Source organism: Sapajus apella, unplaced genomic scaffold (genome assembly GCF_009761245.1).
Source record: "Sapajus apella isolate SASKATOON/1434 unplaced genomic scaffold, GSC_monkey_1.0 scaffold68, whole genome shotgun sequence".
NCBI lineage: Eukaryota > Metazoa > Chordata > Mammalia > Primates > Cebidae > Sapajus > Sapajus apella.
In genome coordinates, this window is record NW_022437008.1 from 4,477,772 (window position 1) to 4,495,841 (window position 18,070).

General features: G+C 42.0%; 1 protein-coding gene across 9 annotated transcripts in view; it reads right to left on the minus strand.

The window, feature by feature from the left end:
• The window catches only part of ZNF607 (zinc finger protein 607), a 28,140-nt gene extending 10,560 nt beyond the window's left edge, over positions 1–17,580 (minus strand). For 3 of the 9 annotated variants that reach the window (XM_032249338.1, XM_032249336.1, XM_032249332.1), the window contains exons 1-3: positions 9,624–10,192; positions 2,938–3,037; positions 1,148–1,274 (exon numbers count right to left, since the gene is read on the minus strand). In XM_032249338.1, coding sequence (XP_032105229.1) covers positions 1,148–1,274; positions 2,938–2,946 — 136 coding nt within the window. In that variant the 5' untranslated portion in view covers positions 2,947–3,037; positions 9,624–10,192. The other 6 variants (XM_032249339.1, XM_032249340.1, XM_032249333.1 and 3 more) reach the window with 5 other exon arrangements.
• Between the last annotated feature and the right edge of the window lie 490 nt (positions 17,581–18,070).

Below are 18,070 nucleotides of genomic sequence, written 5' to 3' on the forward strand. Positions count from 1 at the left end.
GAGGTCAAGGTGGGCGGATCACCTGAGGTCAGGAGTTCGAGACTAGATCGGCCAATATGGTTAAACCCCGCCTCTACTAAAAATACAAAAATTAGCTGGGTGTGGTGGTGGCACTTGTAATTCCAGCTACTAGGCTGGAGGCTGAGGCAGAAGTATCGCTTGAACCTGGGAAGTGGAGATTGCAGTGAGCCAAGATTGTACCTCTGTACTCCAGCCTGGGTAACAGAACAAGACTGTCTCAAAAAAAAAAAAAGCCTGGGATCAATTCCTGACTCTGTCATGTGTGCGTGACCTTGGGCAAGTCACTTATACTGCTGCTCAGTATTCTCTCTTAATAAAATTGGGAAACTAATAAAGCTGTTGGGAGTATTCAATTATTTGATACATGAGTATTTAGAAAAATGTCTGTGTGGAAATCACAATGCTAGCTGTTAAAATTATGCTACTGCAATTATTTTACTAAATGTATACAAGAAGAGATTGCTATAGCATATTCGTCCCATTTTATATGTAATTTTCATGGATTATGAGTTTCAACCATAAATCAAATGAATTCTGTCTCAGGAAATGCACTGTTTTCTCCTTAGATTTAAGTAAATTTCATTTATCCAATCCACCCCTCTATGACTACATGTACAGGCTATCTCTTTTGATAGTAATAGTAATTCAGTACCCTCTTTCAAGCTAATATCCCTGCAACTAGAGCAGATAATAAAATGGAGCACTACAGCAATTCTGTGCCACAAACCAAATAAGAAACCTAAACGCCCTGACAATGGTTCTACAATGAGCACCAGAAAATTCTAAGCTAAACCACTGGTTTAACGCATTTACTGGGTTAAAGAACAGAAACAAATAAAAGAAGTAGCAGAGGGAGGTGTGAATGTCACTGAAAGATAGAGAAGATGAAAGTGTTGAAAGGAGCTGCCATTCCTGACTCTACAAAGCTGAAACCACCTCAATAGAAATAGAAAAAATAAATTTAGTTTCTTAAAATGCAGTAATGTAAAAAAAAAAAAAAAAAAAAAAAAAAAGGCAACAAACAAGAGAAAAAAAACGCAGCCCTAAAAATCACGACAGAAAAAAGAATATATCCTACAGAAAAGATTCTAAATTATTCTAAGTCATTCCAGGTTGATAAACATACCCAGTGAGACTAAGTGATCATAGTTCTCCATCATCACCTCCTGGTACAAGGTCTTCTGAACGAGGTTGAGGTATTCCCACTCCTGAAGAGAGAAGTCTATGGCCACATCCCTGAATGTTATCGACCTCTGAAACAGCAAACCCATGTATTACTGGAGAAATTAAAGAAAATGCTTAGAAAATAAAGTGGAAGAGATGAAGGGCTGCATTACAGAAGAAGAGCAATATAACCAGCACACAGACCAGAAATCTATGTTATCAGGGAGAGGAATGAAACAGAATTTTATATATATTTTTGAAGAAACCTGAAATGGGCTGGGCACGGTGGCTCAAGCCTGTAATCCCAACACTTTGGGAGGCCGAGGCGGGTGAATCACAAGGTCAAGAGATCAAGACCATCCTGGTCAACATGGTGAAACCCTGTCTCTACTAAAAATACAAAAAAAAAAAAAAAAAAAAAAAAGAAACCTGAAATGCAGACAAAACTTTCTGCCTATTCTGGGACACTTCTTAGGTATGTGAGCTTTTTGAATATGACAAAATAACCTAAAATGCAATTAAAAAAAAAAGAAAATGACAAAATAATGATGTTTTTCTATTAAACTAAATCATTATTATGCACATAATGCCCTAGCAGTATCTGCCTCATAAATTCTCAATCAATGTGTGTTAACTGAGGAATATTTTGACTTGGAAGATAATTTAAAATTTTAATCGAGATGTTTTATCCAAAATTCTCAATTTAGAAAAGTAGGTACAGATTCTCAATTTAGAAAAGTAGGTTTCCTGTGACCTCGTGGTACAAAGGTAGCCTATCTGACTGCAGAAAATTAGGTTTCCTTAAGATTAATAATTTCTTCAAGCATCAAGTACTTCATTATGTCAAATCTTACCATGAGCAAAGCATTTTTGTTTTTATCAAGACATCATTATTTTATGGTATTTGTTTTTCAGGGCTTTTTTTTGAGACAAGTCTCGCTCTGTCACCCAGGCTGGAGTACAGTGGCACCATCTCAGCTCACTGTAACCTCCGCCTTACAGGTTCCAGTGATTCTCCTGCCCTAGCCGCCCGAGTAGCTGGGACTACAGGTGTGCACCACCACACCCAGCTAATTTTTGTATTTTTTAGTAGAGACGGGGTTTCACCATATTGGCCAGGTTGGTCTCAAACTCCTGACCTCATGATCTTCCTGCCTCAGCCTCTCAAAGTGTTGGGATTACATGTGTGAGCTACCACACCCAGCCTGTTTTTCAGGGCTTTCTATCTAAATCCATTACCTCTGTGTTTACAAGTTCCAATCCAACAGACTAATTAACACAAAGCATGAGATTTTACCCTACCTGAAGATTTAGATTCTTCAATACCAATTTCTACCTTATCTAGCTGGAAAACTCAGATGTCTGAAAAATTTCAGACTTCTCATGGATGGTCAAATGAAACTGTTGTCTTGGTCACAACAAATGACAAAACGCTGAAACATGTATATCTGTACTCAAAGAACTTGACCGCTTTCTTCTGTGTCACTGCCCAAAATAGAAAAATGGGCACCTAGAGGACATTGAGTAATCTGGGCAATAACGACATGAATGCTACTGAATTTACAGTGGCCCCCCTAGCAAGGATGCTGCGTGACATGGCACACATTTTATGGGAAGAATGAGAACTGGGGAACAGGTTAACTGAACACCCTTTCACGGAAGGTAACTTCAGGAAAAATTACGAAAAGACATAGACGACCTAAAAAAAAATCACACGCACACACATTAACATGGTGAGAAATATCAACTTACACAGGCCATGGTTTTAGACTGGAAAGAGTTGATCAATCCTCAGCGTTTCTCTACCAGAAAAGCAGAGTCAAAGAACCAAGACCTGAAAGAAGAGAAGACCGGTTTTACTGGAGGGGGAGGATCCAAGATGGCCGATTAGGAGCAGCTCAGGATTGCAGCTCCCAGTGAAAGTGCAGAGGGTGAGTGGACGCCACATTTCCAGATGGATTTTTATTGCCCACAGACCAGGAGATTCCCAGGTGGACAAGCCCCATGGGTCGCCAGCATGGCTGGTTTGGCCGGGGCAGCTGCTTTGCCGGCACCCCGGGGTGGCAGTTCTCCGTACAAAATACATGGGTCCAGGCACTGGTTTAGCTGGCAACTGGAGTTCTGGGAAGGCAGAGTCGCCCATTCATCTGATTAAAAAGGGGACTGAAACAGGGAGCCAGGCCAGGAGATTCCCGGGCAAAAAAAAGTCGCGAATCTCAGCGCCACTGTTTCAGCCAGCGCAGTGGGTCACCGCACAAGAAATCACACAGATCCTGGCACCTTTTCAACAGGCAACTGTAACACCTGGGAGAGAATCGACCGTTCAGCTAAAAAAAAAGGCTTTGAGGCAGGGAACCAGGTGATCAGGCTCGGCTGGTCCCACCCCAACAAAAAAACAGCAATTGGAAATGCTCTGGGTTGAGAGTTTCACAGCAAGAACAGCTGAACCCAGGAAGGTCCAGCTCTGTGGGAGAGGGGCATTTGCCATTACTGAGGCACTCCACCACTACAGAGGTAGACCGCCATTGCTGAGGCAGGCCGCTGTTGCCGAGGCAACCCGCCACTACAGAGAGAGTCTGCCATTACAGAGGTGGGCTAGCTTTGCCAAGGCAGTTCTAACGACACCCATATACACAGGACTGCAGGGAAGTTCACAAGGCAGCTGGGCGGAACCCACAGCAACTCAGCAAAGCCTCTGCAGGCAGACAGTGACTAGGCTCCCTCCTTGCTTGGCAGGGCAGCACTGATAAAAAGGCAGCAGAACAACAGAAACTCATAAAGCCCTAACTACCCGGGACAGAACACCTGGGGAAAAAACAAAAGGGGTTTATGAGTTCTGCTGCAGCAGACTTAAACGTACCTGCACAGCAGCTCTAAATGAGCAACGGAGATCACAGCTCAGCATTTGAGTTCCTATAAAGGACAGACTGTTTCCTCAAGCAGCTCCCTGACACCCATATATCCAAAGAGTCACCTCATAAAGGACACCTCAGACTGAAAATTGGCAGGTATCCTTCTGGGACAGAGATAGCAGAAGAAGAAACTGGCAGCAACCCTTACTATTCTGCAGCTGCTGCAGGTGATCCCCAGGCAAGCAGGGCCTGGAGTGGACCTCTCCTACAGCAGAGGGGCCAGACTGTTAGAAGGAAAACTAAGAAAGAGAAGGAAATAACTTTATCAACAACAAACTGGGCATCCACTCAGAGACCCAATCTGAAAGTCAACAACTACAAAGTCGACAGGTGGATAAATCCACAAAGATGGGAAGAAACCAGCACAAAAAGGATGAAAGAACCCGAAACCAGAACGCCTCTCCTCCTGCAAGGGATCACAACGCCTCACCAGCAAGGGAACAAGGCTGGATGGAGAATGAGTGTGATGAATTGACAGAATCAGGCTTCAGAAGGTGGGTAATAAGAAACTTCCGTAAGCTAAAAGAAAATATTCTAACCCAATGCAAAGAAACTAAGAACCTTGAAAAAAGATTTGATGAAATGCTAACAAGAATAGACAACTTAGAGAGGAATATAAGTGAATTGATGGCGCTGAAAAACACAACATGAGAACTTCGCGAAGCATGCACAAGTTTCAACAGCCGAATTGACCAAGCAGAAGAAAGGATATCAGAGGTCAAAGACCAACACAATGAAATAAAACGAGAAGGCAAGATAAGAGAAAAAAGGGTAAAAAGGAATGAACAAAGTATCCAAGAAATATGGGAATATGTGAAAAGACCTAATCTACGTTTGATAGATGTAACTGAATGTGATGGAGAGAATCAATCCATGCTGGAAAATACTCTTCAGGATATTATCCAGGAAAACATCCCCAACCTAGCAAGGGAGGCCAATATTCAAGTCCAGGAAATACAGAGAACACCACAAAGATATTCCTCAAGAAGAACACCACCAAGGCACATACTCGTCAGATTCACCAGGGTTGAAATGAAGGAGAAAATGCTAAGGGTAGCCAGAGAGAAAGGTCAGGTTACCCACAAAGGGAAGCCTATCAGACTCACAGCAGATCTCTCAGCAGAAACCCTAGAAGCCAGAAGAGAGTGGGGGCCAATATTCAACATCCTTAAAGAAAAGAACTTTCAAGCCAGAATTTCATATCCAGCCAAACTAAGCTTCATAAGTGAAGGAAAAATAAAATCCTTTGCGAACAAGCAAGTACTCAGAGATTTCATCACCACCAGGCCTGCTTTACAAGAGCTCCTGAAAGAGGCACTAAACATAGAAAGGAACAACCAGTACAAGCCACTCCAAAAACATACCAAATGGTAAAGAGCATCAACACAATGAAGTAACTGCATCAACTAACGGGCAAAACAGCCAGCTAGCATCAAAATGGCAGGATCCAATTCACACATAACAATATTAACTCTAAATGTAAATGGGCTAAATGCCCCAATCAAAAGACACCAGACTGGCAAATTGGATAAAAAGCCAAAACCCATCAGTGTGCTGTATCCAGGAAACCCATCTCACATGCAAGGATACACAAAGGTTCAAAATAAAGGGATGGAGGAAGATTTACCAAGCAAATCAAGAGCAAAAAAAAAGCAGGAGTTGCAATTCTCATCTCTGATAAAATAGACTTTAAACCAACAAATATCAAAGGAGACAAAGATGGACATTATATAATGGTAAAGGGATCAATGCAACAAGAGCTAATGATCCTAAATATATATGCACCCAATACAGAAGCACCCAGACACATAAGGCAAGTTCTTAATGACTTAACAAAGAGACTTAGACTCCCACACAATAATAGTGGGAGACTCTAACACCCCATTGTCAATATTAGACAGATCAACAAGACAGAAAACTAACAAGGATATCCAGGACTTGAACTCAGACCTGGACCAAGCAAACCTAATACACATTTACAGAAATCACCACCCCAAATCCACAGAATATGCATTCTTCTCAGCACCACATCACACCTACTCTAAAACTGACCACACAATTGGAAGCAAACCCCTCCTCAGCAAATGCAAAAGAACGTGAAATCATAACAAACAGTCTCTCAGACCACAGCACAATCAAGTTAGAACTCAGAATTCAGAAACTAATTCAGAACCACACAGCTTCATGGAAACTGAACAACTGCTCTTGAATGTTGACTGGATAAACAATGAAATGAAGTCAGAAATAAAGATGTTGTTTGAAACCAATGAGAACGAAGACACAACATACCAGAATCTCTGGGACACAGTTAAAGCAGTCTCTAGGGGAAAATATATAGCAATAAATGCCCACATGAGAAGCAAGGAGAGATCTAAAATTGACACTCTCTCGTCAACATTGAAAGAGCTAGAGGAGCAAGATCAAAAATACTCAAAAGCTAACAGAAGACAAGAAATAACTAAGATCAGAGCAGAACTGAAGGAGATAGAGACACAAAACCCTTCAAAAAAATCAATAAATCCAGGAGCTGGTTTTTCAAAAAGATCAACAAAATAGACCACTAGCCAGATTAATAAAAAAGAAAAGAGAGAATAATCAAATAAACGCAATAAAAAACAATAAAGGGGATATCACCACAGATTCCACAGAAATTCAAACCGTCATCAGAGATTATTACAAACAACTCTATGCACATAAACTAGTAAACCTGGAAGAAATGGATAAATTCCTGGACACTTGCATCCTCCCAAGCCTAAACCAGGAAGAAGTTGAAACCCTGAATAGACCAATAACAAGGACTGAAGTTGAGGCAGCAATTAAGAGCCTCAAAAACCACCCAAAAAAGCCCAGGTCCAGATGGGTTCACAGCCAAATTCTACGCCTTACAAAGAGGAGCTGGTACCATTCCTTCTGAAACTATTCCAAACAATCCAAAAAGAGGCAATCCTTCCGAAATCATTTTATGAGACCAACATCATCCTGATACCAAAACCCGGCAGAGACTCAGCAAGAAAAGAAAACTTCAGGCCAATATCCATGATGAACATAGATGCAAAAATCTTCAATAAAATACTGGCAAGCTGATTGCAACAGCACATCAAAAAGCTTATCCACCATGATCAGGTAGGATTCATCCCGGGGATGCAAGGCTGGTTCAACATACGCAAGTCTATAAATGTAATTCATCACATAAACAGAACCAAAGACAAAAACCACACAGTTATCTCAATTGATGCAGAGAAGGCCTTTGACAAAATTCAACAGCCCTTTATGCTAAAAACCCTCAATAAACTAAGTATTGAAAGAACGTATCTAAAAATAATAAAAGCTATTTACGACAAACCAACAGCCAATATCATACTGAATGGACAAAAACTGGAAGCATTCCCCTTGAAATGTGGCACTAGACAAGGATGCCCTCTCTCACCACTCCTATTCAATATAGTACTAGAAGCTCTAGCCAGAGCAATCAGGCAAGAAAAAGAAAGAAAGGGTATTCAAATAGGAAAGGAGGAAGTCAAATTGTCTCTATTTGCAGACAACATGATTGTATATCTAGAGGACCCCATGGTCTCAGCCGAAAATCTCCTGAAACTCATAAGCAACTTCAGCAAAGTCTCAGGATACAAAATCAATGTGCAAAAAACACAAGTATTCCTATACAGCAATAACAGACTTAAAGAGAGCCAAATCAAGAATGAACTGCCATTCACAATTGCTACAAACAGAATAAAATACCTAGGAATACAACTAACAAGGAACGTAAAGGACCTCTTCAAGGAGAACTACAAGCCGCTACTCAACAAAATAAGAGAGGACACAAACAGATGGACAAACATTCCATGTTCATGTTTATGAAGAATCAATATCGTGAAAATGGCCATACTGCCCAAAGTAATTTACAGATTCAACATTATCCCCATAAAGCTACCAATGACCTTCACAGAACTGGAAAAAACCACCTTAAACTTCATATGGAACCAAAAGAGAGCCCACATAGCCAAGTCAATTCTAAGCAAACAGAACAAAGCGGGAGGCATCACACTACCGGACTTCAAACTATACTACAAGGCTACAGTAATCAAAACAGCATGGTACTGGTACCAAAACAGAGATATAGACCAATGGAACAGAACAGAGGCCTCAGAGGCAACACAACATATCTACAACCATCTGATCTTTGACAAACCTGACAAAAACAAGCAATGGGGAAAGGAGTCCCTGTTTAATAAACAGTGTTGGGAAAGCTGGCTAGCAATGTGCAGAAAGCAGAAGCTGGATCCCTTCCTGACACCTTACACTAAAATTAACTCCAGATGGATTAAAGGCTTAAACATAAGACCTAATACCATGAAAACTCTAGAAGAAAATCTAGGCAAAACCATTCAGGACATAGGCGTAGGCAAGGACTTCATGACCAAAACACCAAAAGCATTGGCAACAAAAGCCAAAATAGACAAATGGGACCTAATCAAACTCCACAGCTTCTGCATGGCAAAAGAAACAGTCATTAGAGTGAATCAGCAACCAAAAGAATGGGAAAAAATTTTTGCAGCCTACCCATCTGACAAAGGGCTGATATCCAGAATTTACAAAGAACTAAAACAGATTTACAAGAAAAAAAACAAGCCCATTCAAAAGTGGGCGAAGGATGTGAGCAGACACTTTACAAAAGAAGACATATATGAGGCCAACAAACATATGAAAAAATGCTCATCATCACTGGTCATTAGAGAAATGCAAATCAAAACTACATTGAGATACCATCTCATGCCAGTTAGAATGGCGATCATTAAAAAATCTGGTGACAAAAGTTGCTGGAGAGGATGTGGAGAAATAGGAACACTTTTACACTGTTGGTGGGAGTATAAATTAGTTCAACCATTGTGGAAGACAGTGTGGCAATTCCTCAAGGACCTAGAAATAGAAATTCCATTTGACCCAGCAATCCCATTACTGGGTATATATCCAAAGGATTATAAATCGTTCTACTATAAGGACACGTGCACACAAATGTTCATTGCAGCACTGTTTACAATAGCAAAGACCTGGAAACAACCCAAATGCCCATCGATGATAGACTGGACAGGGAAAATGTGGCACATATACACCATGGAATATTATGCAGCCATCAAAAACGATGAGTTCATGTCCTTTGTAGGGACATGGATGAACCTGGAAACCATCATTCTCAGCAAACTGACAGAAGAGCAGAAGATCAAACACCGCATGTTCTCACTCATAGGTGGGTGTTGAACAATGAGAACACATGGACACAGGGAGGGGAACATCACACACTGGGGTCTATTGAGGGGAAATAAGGGAGGTACAGCAGGGGGTGGGGAGTTGGGGAGGGATAGCATGGGGAGAAATGCCAGATATAGCTGAAGGGGAGGAAGGCAGCAAATCTCGCTGCCATGTGTGTACCTATGCAACAATCTTGCATGTTCTTCATATGTACCCCAAAACCTAAAAAAAATAAAGAAAGAAAAAAGAAAATGTTTACTGGAAAGGAAAAAAAAGACCTTGAGACCAGTTGCGCTTTAGTGTTCCCACAGGACTCAAGGTAATAGTACCGTTTTCGTCTTACATTCCAAATTCCAAACTACCTCCTATCACATACAATTTGGGAAGATTAAGATTCTAGATAAACGCATTTCCTCCTCCACTACCCAAATGTCTTGCCTATACAGTCATACATCAGAAACATATTGTCATGGAAACTAGACCCAGATAATTCAGCAGGTAATTTTCTGGCCAGTGTGCTATGTTGGTGAGGCAGAGGTGGACCTCAGATTAGGCAGCTCTGTCCTACTTTGAGCAGACCTACCTCTTCCCATTCCCGCCTTTAAGGGTAAAAACAGGGCACATCATCCATACCAGAACCTCATTTTAGTCTTGGAATTGGGCGAGATTGGTCAAGATATTGGAGACAGATGGTGAGTGTTCAGCATTCTGAGCCTAGCAAAGCTTCCTAGTTAAATACATAACAGACTATCACTGTCCTAGAATACAAAGTAGTCATTAAATGTGAAATTGAGAAACATTCAAGGACATGAAAAATATTCAGAAACAATGTCAACAGAAAGATCAGACTGACCGGCCGCGCGAGGTGGCTCAAGCCTGTAATCCCAGCACTTTGGGAGGCCGAGGCGGGTGGATCACGAGGTCAAGAGATCGAGACCATCCTGGTCAGCACGGTGAAACCCCGTCTCTACTAAAAATACAAAACATTAGCTGGGCATGGTGGTGCGTGCCTGTAATCCCAGCTACTCAGGAGGCTGAGGCAGGAGAATTGCCTGAACCCAGGAGGCGGAGGTTGCGGTGAGCCGAGATCGGGCCATTGTACTCCAGCCTGGGTAACATGAGTGAAACTCCGTCTCAAAAAAAAAAAAAAAAAAGATCAGACCGACCAATACATTTAAATATAAATACATATCCATCTACACAGAGAGAAAGACTGACAGACAGATAATCATAAAACAGTCAAGAAGGCAAGATAGCATGCAACTGTCGTCCCAACTACCTGGGAGGCTGAGGTGAGAGGATTGCTTGAGCCCAGGAGTTCAAGGTTGCAGTGAGCCATAATTGTGTTACCGAACTCCAGCCTGGGTGACAGAGTGCGACTATGTCTCCAAAAAACAAAAAAATGCTTATACTTATAGTACTTGTATCTCACTTTGTATTCCATTTTGGCTCAATACATGAAACAACTAAATAAAGCTAAAGGAAAAGTCAATAAACCTTTGCTTAGCAACTTCCCCATAATCAGAGTTTGATAAATAGCATTCCCTATATTTTTATTTGGCTCTTGATTTTTTAAATTATTAATATTTCCTTCATAATTATTGTAAGCATGGACATATTAACTGGAAACTTGTATATGTTTCCAATTTGTTAAGGTTGGAATTTCAACAAAATTATTTTATTCTCTAAATTTAAAATCATTTTACTGAATGGCTTATCTTCTGTGGGTTCCTTTGGGTCCCCAAACCTCAACTCACTTCATCACTTGTTCTCAGATATGCTGGAATTGTATCTCCAACAACATGGGGAACTGTCCCTGAGTAATCTCCTCTATGAATGGATGATGGTCTCAATACAGCTTTATTTCAGGTCTTCTTAACAGAAGGACTTGTTTTGTTTCTAAATCTGGCAGGTTGGTCAAGATATCCTCCAGACAGCTGCTGAATTTCCTCACGCAATTAATTTTGCTTTCCATCTAGTATCATTACAATGAAAACTACAAGGTTTAAAAGATATAGTATAAAACCTGTTTATTGCCATACACAGCCCATAGGTTCGGTGTAATTTGTTCGTAGCCTGACTATTGCTATAGTCAGACATGTCTCTGTTCTGTGAACTCACCAAGTAGGTCACCTAAATCTCTCCAAATAGGCTGTCACACACGGCCTTAAACTTCCTTCTTCATAGGTTATAAGTATTTCAAAGGAAGCGACTCTGTATTTTCAGTGATTCTCCCATTTCAAATACTGCAATTTTCAGGTATGGCATAGGAGAAACACTTCATAAAAGTCTGATTTTTTTTTTTTTTTGAGATGGAGTTTTGCACTTTCACCCAGGCTGGAGTGCACTGACATGATCTCAGCTCACTGCAACCTCTACCTTCCAGTTTCAAGCAATTCTCCTATTTCAGCCTCCCAAGTAGCTAGGATTATAAGCAGGCACCTGCGACCATGCCCAGCTAATTTTTGTATTTTTAGTAAACACAGGGTTTCACCATGTTGCCCTGGCTGGTCTCCAACTCCTGACCTTGTGATCCATCCGCTCTGGCCTCCCAAAGTGCTAGGATTACAGGTGTGAGCCACTGCGCCTAGCCTAGAAGTCTGATTTTTTATTTATAACCATAAAATTTACTTGTAGGAATTTTTAAAAGGAAATAACTATAGAAGTACACAACCAATATGTACAATACATTCATCAAAGATATTTTTTGATTATCAAAATTAAAAACACGAACAATAAAAACACAGGAGGGAGTAGGTTAAATATATTATTCTCTGGACTATGGAAACATCCTATGCCATTGTTACTAAGATTGATCTTAAATCATTCATATAATCAAAGGAAAATAGTACCAAGGATGAGTTAGTAAATAAGATAGGTTTAAAAACGTATGTACCTTGTCTCTATTAAAAATTAAGAAAAAAAAAATTAGCCAGGCATGGTGGCGGGCACCTGTAATCCCAGCTAGTTGGGAGGTTAAGGCACAAGAATCGCTTGAACTGGGAGACAGAGGTTGCAGTGAGATGAAATCATGCCATTGCATTCCAGCCTGAGCAACATGGTGAGACCATGTCTCAAAAAAAAAAAAAAGTATGCACAAATTAGGTATGCAGTATCCTGGTGAAATTAAGAAGACAGGCTGTCTCCTCACTCTCAAAAGTGATACCAAGCTTTGCCCTGTGAGAGATGCTAACATCTCAGTGCCTCTGTTTCCCCATCAGCAAATAAGGGATAGGAATATATCCTACTCTACAAGACAGTTCCCAAGATTAATCAAGATAATCCGTAGAAACATGAAAAAAGCATAATATGATAGGCAGTGTAATAACATATCATCAAACATTAAAAGATAAAAACACCACATGCTTATTAATCCATTATTATAAAAGGAACTTAAGTCTGTTGCTTCTTATTTTTCTTAAAGTTTGTGCTTCATGGGCTTTCTCCTACTCATAATTCTGAATTTACAAATTTCATGGCCCACCTTTAAGAAAATACAAATCTTCTGTAAAACAAATTAGGTTTTTTTTTTTTTTTTTTTTTGAGATGGAGTTTCACTCTGTCACCAGGCTAGAATGCAGTGGTAAGATCTTGGTTCACTGCAATCTCTGCCCCCCAGGTTCAAGCAATCCTCCTGCCTCAGCTTTCTAAGTAGCCAGGACTACAAGTATGCATCACCATGCTCACCTGATTTTTTTATATTTTCAGTAGAGATGGGGTTTCACTATATTGGCCAGGATAGTCTCAATCTCCTGACCTCATGATCCACCTGCCTCTGCCTCCCGAAGTGCTGGGATTACAGGTGTGGCCTGGTTTTTTGTTTGTTTGTTTGTTTTTGAGATGATCAGATAGGTAAGGAAATAATGCCCCTTTCCTTACTCCCCAGCAGGTACAGAAAGCAAGACACCACTCAACCTCACATACAATCTAAGAACTGGATCTAATAAAGTGCTAGGTCAAGAATATTAAGGAGAGTGAATCTTATTTTCCTGCAAAATACAAACATTTATGTAAGTATTTATAAATATTACAATACCTATTTATTATTATGACTGAGCTATCCTTGGAAATATTACCATATTTCAAGACATCTGGAAATCATAAATTACTACTTTTCTCTGAAGTAACTTTCCATTTCTAAATTACTAATTCTGAGAGGATGTATTACTTCATAATTTGCACCCTGTTAAGTTTTAAATCAAATTTTTAATACCTAAAAGGTGTAAAAACTTTGGATTGCTTTTCACCTCTGAAGGAGGTCCCTGGTAGCTCCTTCTCCTCCTATGCAGAGATATATGAAAGCCCATGTCAAAAGACCCAGTTACAACACATTGGCTTATAGATCTAATGGGCCTTATTTGTGATTCATGATAGGAGTAACCTCCTCCTACAGAGCAATGGAGAAACAGTGGGTTTTGTAAGGTGGGAACAAGTAAGAGAACTATAGAAAATTGGGCCAGGTGCGGTGGCGCATGCCTGTAATCCCAGCATTTTGGGAGGCCAAGGTGGGAGGATCACAACGTCAAGAGGTAAGAGACCATCCTGGCGAACATAGTGAAACCCTGTCTCTACTAAAAATACAAAAATTAGCTGGGTGTTGTAACTTGCCTGTAGTCCCAGCTACTCAGGAGGCTAAGGCAGGAGAATCGCTTGAACCGGAGAGGCAGAGGTTGCAGTGAGCAGAGATTGCACCACTGCAATCCAGCCTGGTGTCAGAGGGAGACTCTGTATGAAAAAAAAAAAAAAATTGCCGGGCGCGGTGGCTCAAGCCTGTAATCCCAGCACTTTGGGAGGCCGAGGCGGGTGGATCACGAGGTCAAGAGATCAAGACCATCCTGGTCAACATGGTGAAACCCCGTCTCTACTAAAAATACAAAACATTAGCTGGGCATGGTGGCGTGTGCCTGTAATCCCAGCTACTCAGGAGGCTGAAGCAGAAGAATTGCCTGAACCCAGGAGGCAGAGGTTGCAGTGAGCCGAGATCACACCATTGCACTCCAGCCTGGGTAACAAGAGCGAAACTCCGTCTCAAAAAAAAAAAAAAAAAAAAAAAAATTGACTGGTGACCATCAGGTTACTTCAGTTTCCTTTTTTTCTGCAAGGGTTAAAGCACAGGTAATTTCCTTATTAGGCTGACTCGGGTAGACTGGAATCTTGTTTGGCGCTCTAACTGCTCCCTTAAAGTTTCAGTTTTGTAATGCTGTTTTAGCATGAGTGACTGCATTTTGGTTTAGTCTTGTTTGTTGGAGCCTAGTGCAGGAGCTCAGTCCACAGTAATGGTGTCTCATAATACTGCTTTAATATCCATGGTTGGGTTAGATTCCTTTTTCTAACTAAAAGTTGGAGTCTTTGTATCTCTATCTCTAGTTGTATCTCTATAATATCTCTATTATTTCTTTAATTCTCTTCTGTAAAAACAAAATCACACACAAGTGCTCATGCATGAAAACTGAAAACATAACACACCCCAATTTTTAAAGTGATTATCTCTGGTCAGGGAGGTTTGGGTTATTCTAACTTTCTTCTTTGAAATGTTTGAAAAGTTTGAAATTCTAACTTTCTTCTTAGGGAATGAAATTTTTGTGATGAACCTGCCTTAATTCCATCATCAGAAACGTAACTTCAAGATATTTCAAAGTAGTAATAAACTATTTCTAAAAGTATCATTATGGGGAGAGGGTATATGTGTCATTAAAAGAAATCCAAATATTAGACCGAGAATGAAAAATCAGTGTGACTAAAACATGTAACACTTTGTCTTCTTGAATAGCCTTTAGCTGTATTTCTTCGACATAACTAGAAATAATTCTCTATAAGGATTCTTTCCGTAATGGACAGGGAAATGGCTTCTGCCCATTTAAAGGGAACCAGTACACAAAATAGGTCAAATAACTTTGGGTACACATTATACACGCAGTAAATGTGGCCATGACCCTTTCACTCTTCTCTGAAAAACCAGTTAAATAATGATTTTGAAGGCCGGGCGCGGTGGCTCACGCCTGTAATCCCAGCACTTTGGGAGGCCGAGGTGGGTGGATCACGAGGTCAAGAGATCGAGACCATCCTGGTCAACATGGTGAAACCCCATCTCTACTAAAAATACAAAACATTAGCTGGGCATGGTGGCGTGTGCCTGTAATCCCAGCTACTCAGGAGGCTGAGGCAGGAGAATCGCTCTTGTTACCCAGGCTGGAGTGCAATGGCGCGATCTCGGCTCACCGCAACCTCCGCCTCCTAGGTTCAGGCAATTCTCCTGCCTCAGCCTCCTGAGTAGCTGGGATTACAGGCACGCGCCACCATGCCCAGCTAATTTTTTGTAGTTTTAGTAGAGACGGGGTTGCACCATGTTGACCAGGATGGTCTTGATCTCTTGACCTCGTGATCCACCCACCTCGGCCTCCCAAAGTGCTGGGATTACAGGCGTGAGCCACTGCGCCCGGCCCAATAAATCTTATTATCCGTATAATATCCAATCCCATGATGTTGTATCATTGTCTTAACCATTCCCATAATCGCATTACTTTTCTGCAAAACTATTCAAAGGTATAAAGCTCTTTGATTCCAGATCTAAAACCCAAGTCTAAATAATGTGATTATAGACATCCTAGAAAAATGCAAATTAACAAACATGTACAGCAATTCCTTATAGAATTTCAGGGGGTTTGTAATGTCCACAAACACAGACCAACGAATGGGAATTTCTATTTCAGAAAACTTAAATTCTGGCTCACTTCCTTCATTTGCAAGGACACACCACAGCTAAGTTCATATTCTTGTAGCTTTTGATCTATAGAAATCCAAAATGGAATATCCAAAATTATCTCATAACACTTAGTGCTTATGTTTGCCCCCTCCAAGGCTACAAGTGCGTAATTTCATATACATAACCAGAAAGAAGTATGTTGAATTGAATCTCCAATCATCCTTCACTGCAGGTTCTTGGGGTCAGAATTCAAGAAGGCCATGTTTGTTAAACATGTAAATGAAACTCCAAGAACCGGGAGGTGGGGGTGGAGAAACAACCCTTTTCCAGGAAGGAATCCTACACTCAAAACTGACAAACTCTGACTGACCAAACTTTACTCAAGCTATTACACCTTAGCTAGGCCCATCTGTACACTTCAATGTAAAATCTGGCTATCGCAAAGAACTATTCTAAGTCAGTTCAGCAAGAACTCTTCACCTCCCTATCTTCATCCTCCATGGTCCCCCAGGTGATAGTCTTATCACCCAGGTCTCTCTCTTCAGAAATAATCCTCTTAGGTGCCTTTAGTCAGAATCCTCTTTATCCCAGACATTTCCTCTTGGTAGTTTCTCAATCAGTGATCCCTAACCTTCTTGGCTATAAATTCCCACCTATTTATACTAAATTCGGAGTTGAGCCCAAGGTCTCTTACCCACCGCAAAAATCTCCCCGCCAGGATACCCATTACCGATGGTCCTGAATAAAGGCTTCTTCTGCATGCTTTAACAAGTGTCACTGAATATTTTTTTCTTTAACAGAATGTATCATACCTGTCTTAAGGGCAATTCCTCTTCTAAGCTTCCCATCCTACCTTTCTTCTCACTGGAAACCTTTATCTAAGGCTCAGTGTCTGATTTCCCACTGGGACCATTTCTCTGTTGCAGTCGTACTAGTCTGAGAGGAGGGCACAGGAAGCAGCAGGGAACCTGGAGCCAAGGGTCAGCGGCCCCACAGAGCCCAGCAAAGCACGCTTTGCAAAGGATAAGCGCCACATGTCCAGGTCACACAAGGTCGACCGCGCATCCCTCACATTCCCACAACTGTACCCACATCACACAGACACGCCTGTCCTGTCGCCGCTGCGCGGTCTCACGCTCCCCGCCTGTCTCCTAGAGATGAGCCCCTCCTCCGCAGCTCTAGCATCCCAGGGCCTGAGGAGGCGGGAGGCTAGGCCGGCCCACGCCCAGAGCCTCCGCGCTCTGAGCGCCTTCTGCAGCCCCACTCTCACCGCTACGCAGGATCCCACGGGTGCTGTGGGCTGGAGATGAAGAGGCACCCGCAGCGACCCGCGCCGCCTTCTTCCTCAGGTGGAACCAGGTCGTGCGCAGCGCAGAGGCAGAAGTCCCGGAACTGGAGCCAGGGGTCCAAGTTTTCTCCGTCGTCTGTGGAATATGTAGTCCAAGCCAGAACACTCAGGACAGCAGGCGCTGGTGAGTGAAGTGGAGTCCAGAATCCTAAAAACCTACAAGAAATAACGGCGGTGACCACGGGGATTGCGCGCGCCGCCCACGGACCCAGCCTCGGGGACTTCTGGGAGTGACCGCTTGGCCTAGGAGTGCGCATGCGCAAACCGGCCAATGCTGGGTCCCCAGTCTTGAGGATTAGTCAGTGCGTTCTCAGCTCCAAGAGGAGGCGGGTCGGAGAAGAAACCGATCCAGGTAACTTTAGGAAGAGAACTCCGGAGCTCATTTATTCCGAGGCCTCAGCCCTGAGTGTGAGGGTCCACCGTGTAGAATCACTGCAGTGACCCCAAGGGCGACTGCCTGCTGGATGGGTGTGAGCTCCTCAGGGTGGGGCCCTGAGACCATCTTAGCCCCTCAGGCAGCGCTGGCCTCCTTGGTAACCGGGGACTGGGACTTTTTTTTTTTTTTGAGACGGAGTTTCACTCTTGTTACCCAGGCTGGAGTGCAATGGCGCGATCTCGGCTCACCGCAACCTCCGCCTCCCGGGTTCAGGCAATTCTCCTGCCTCAGCCTCCTGA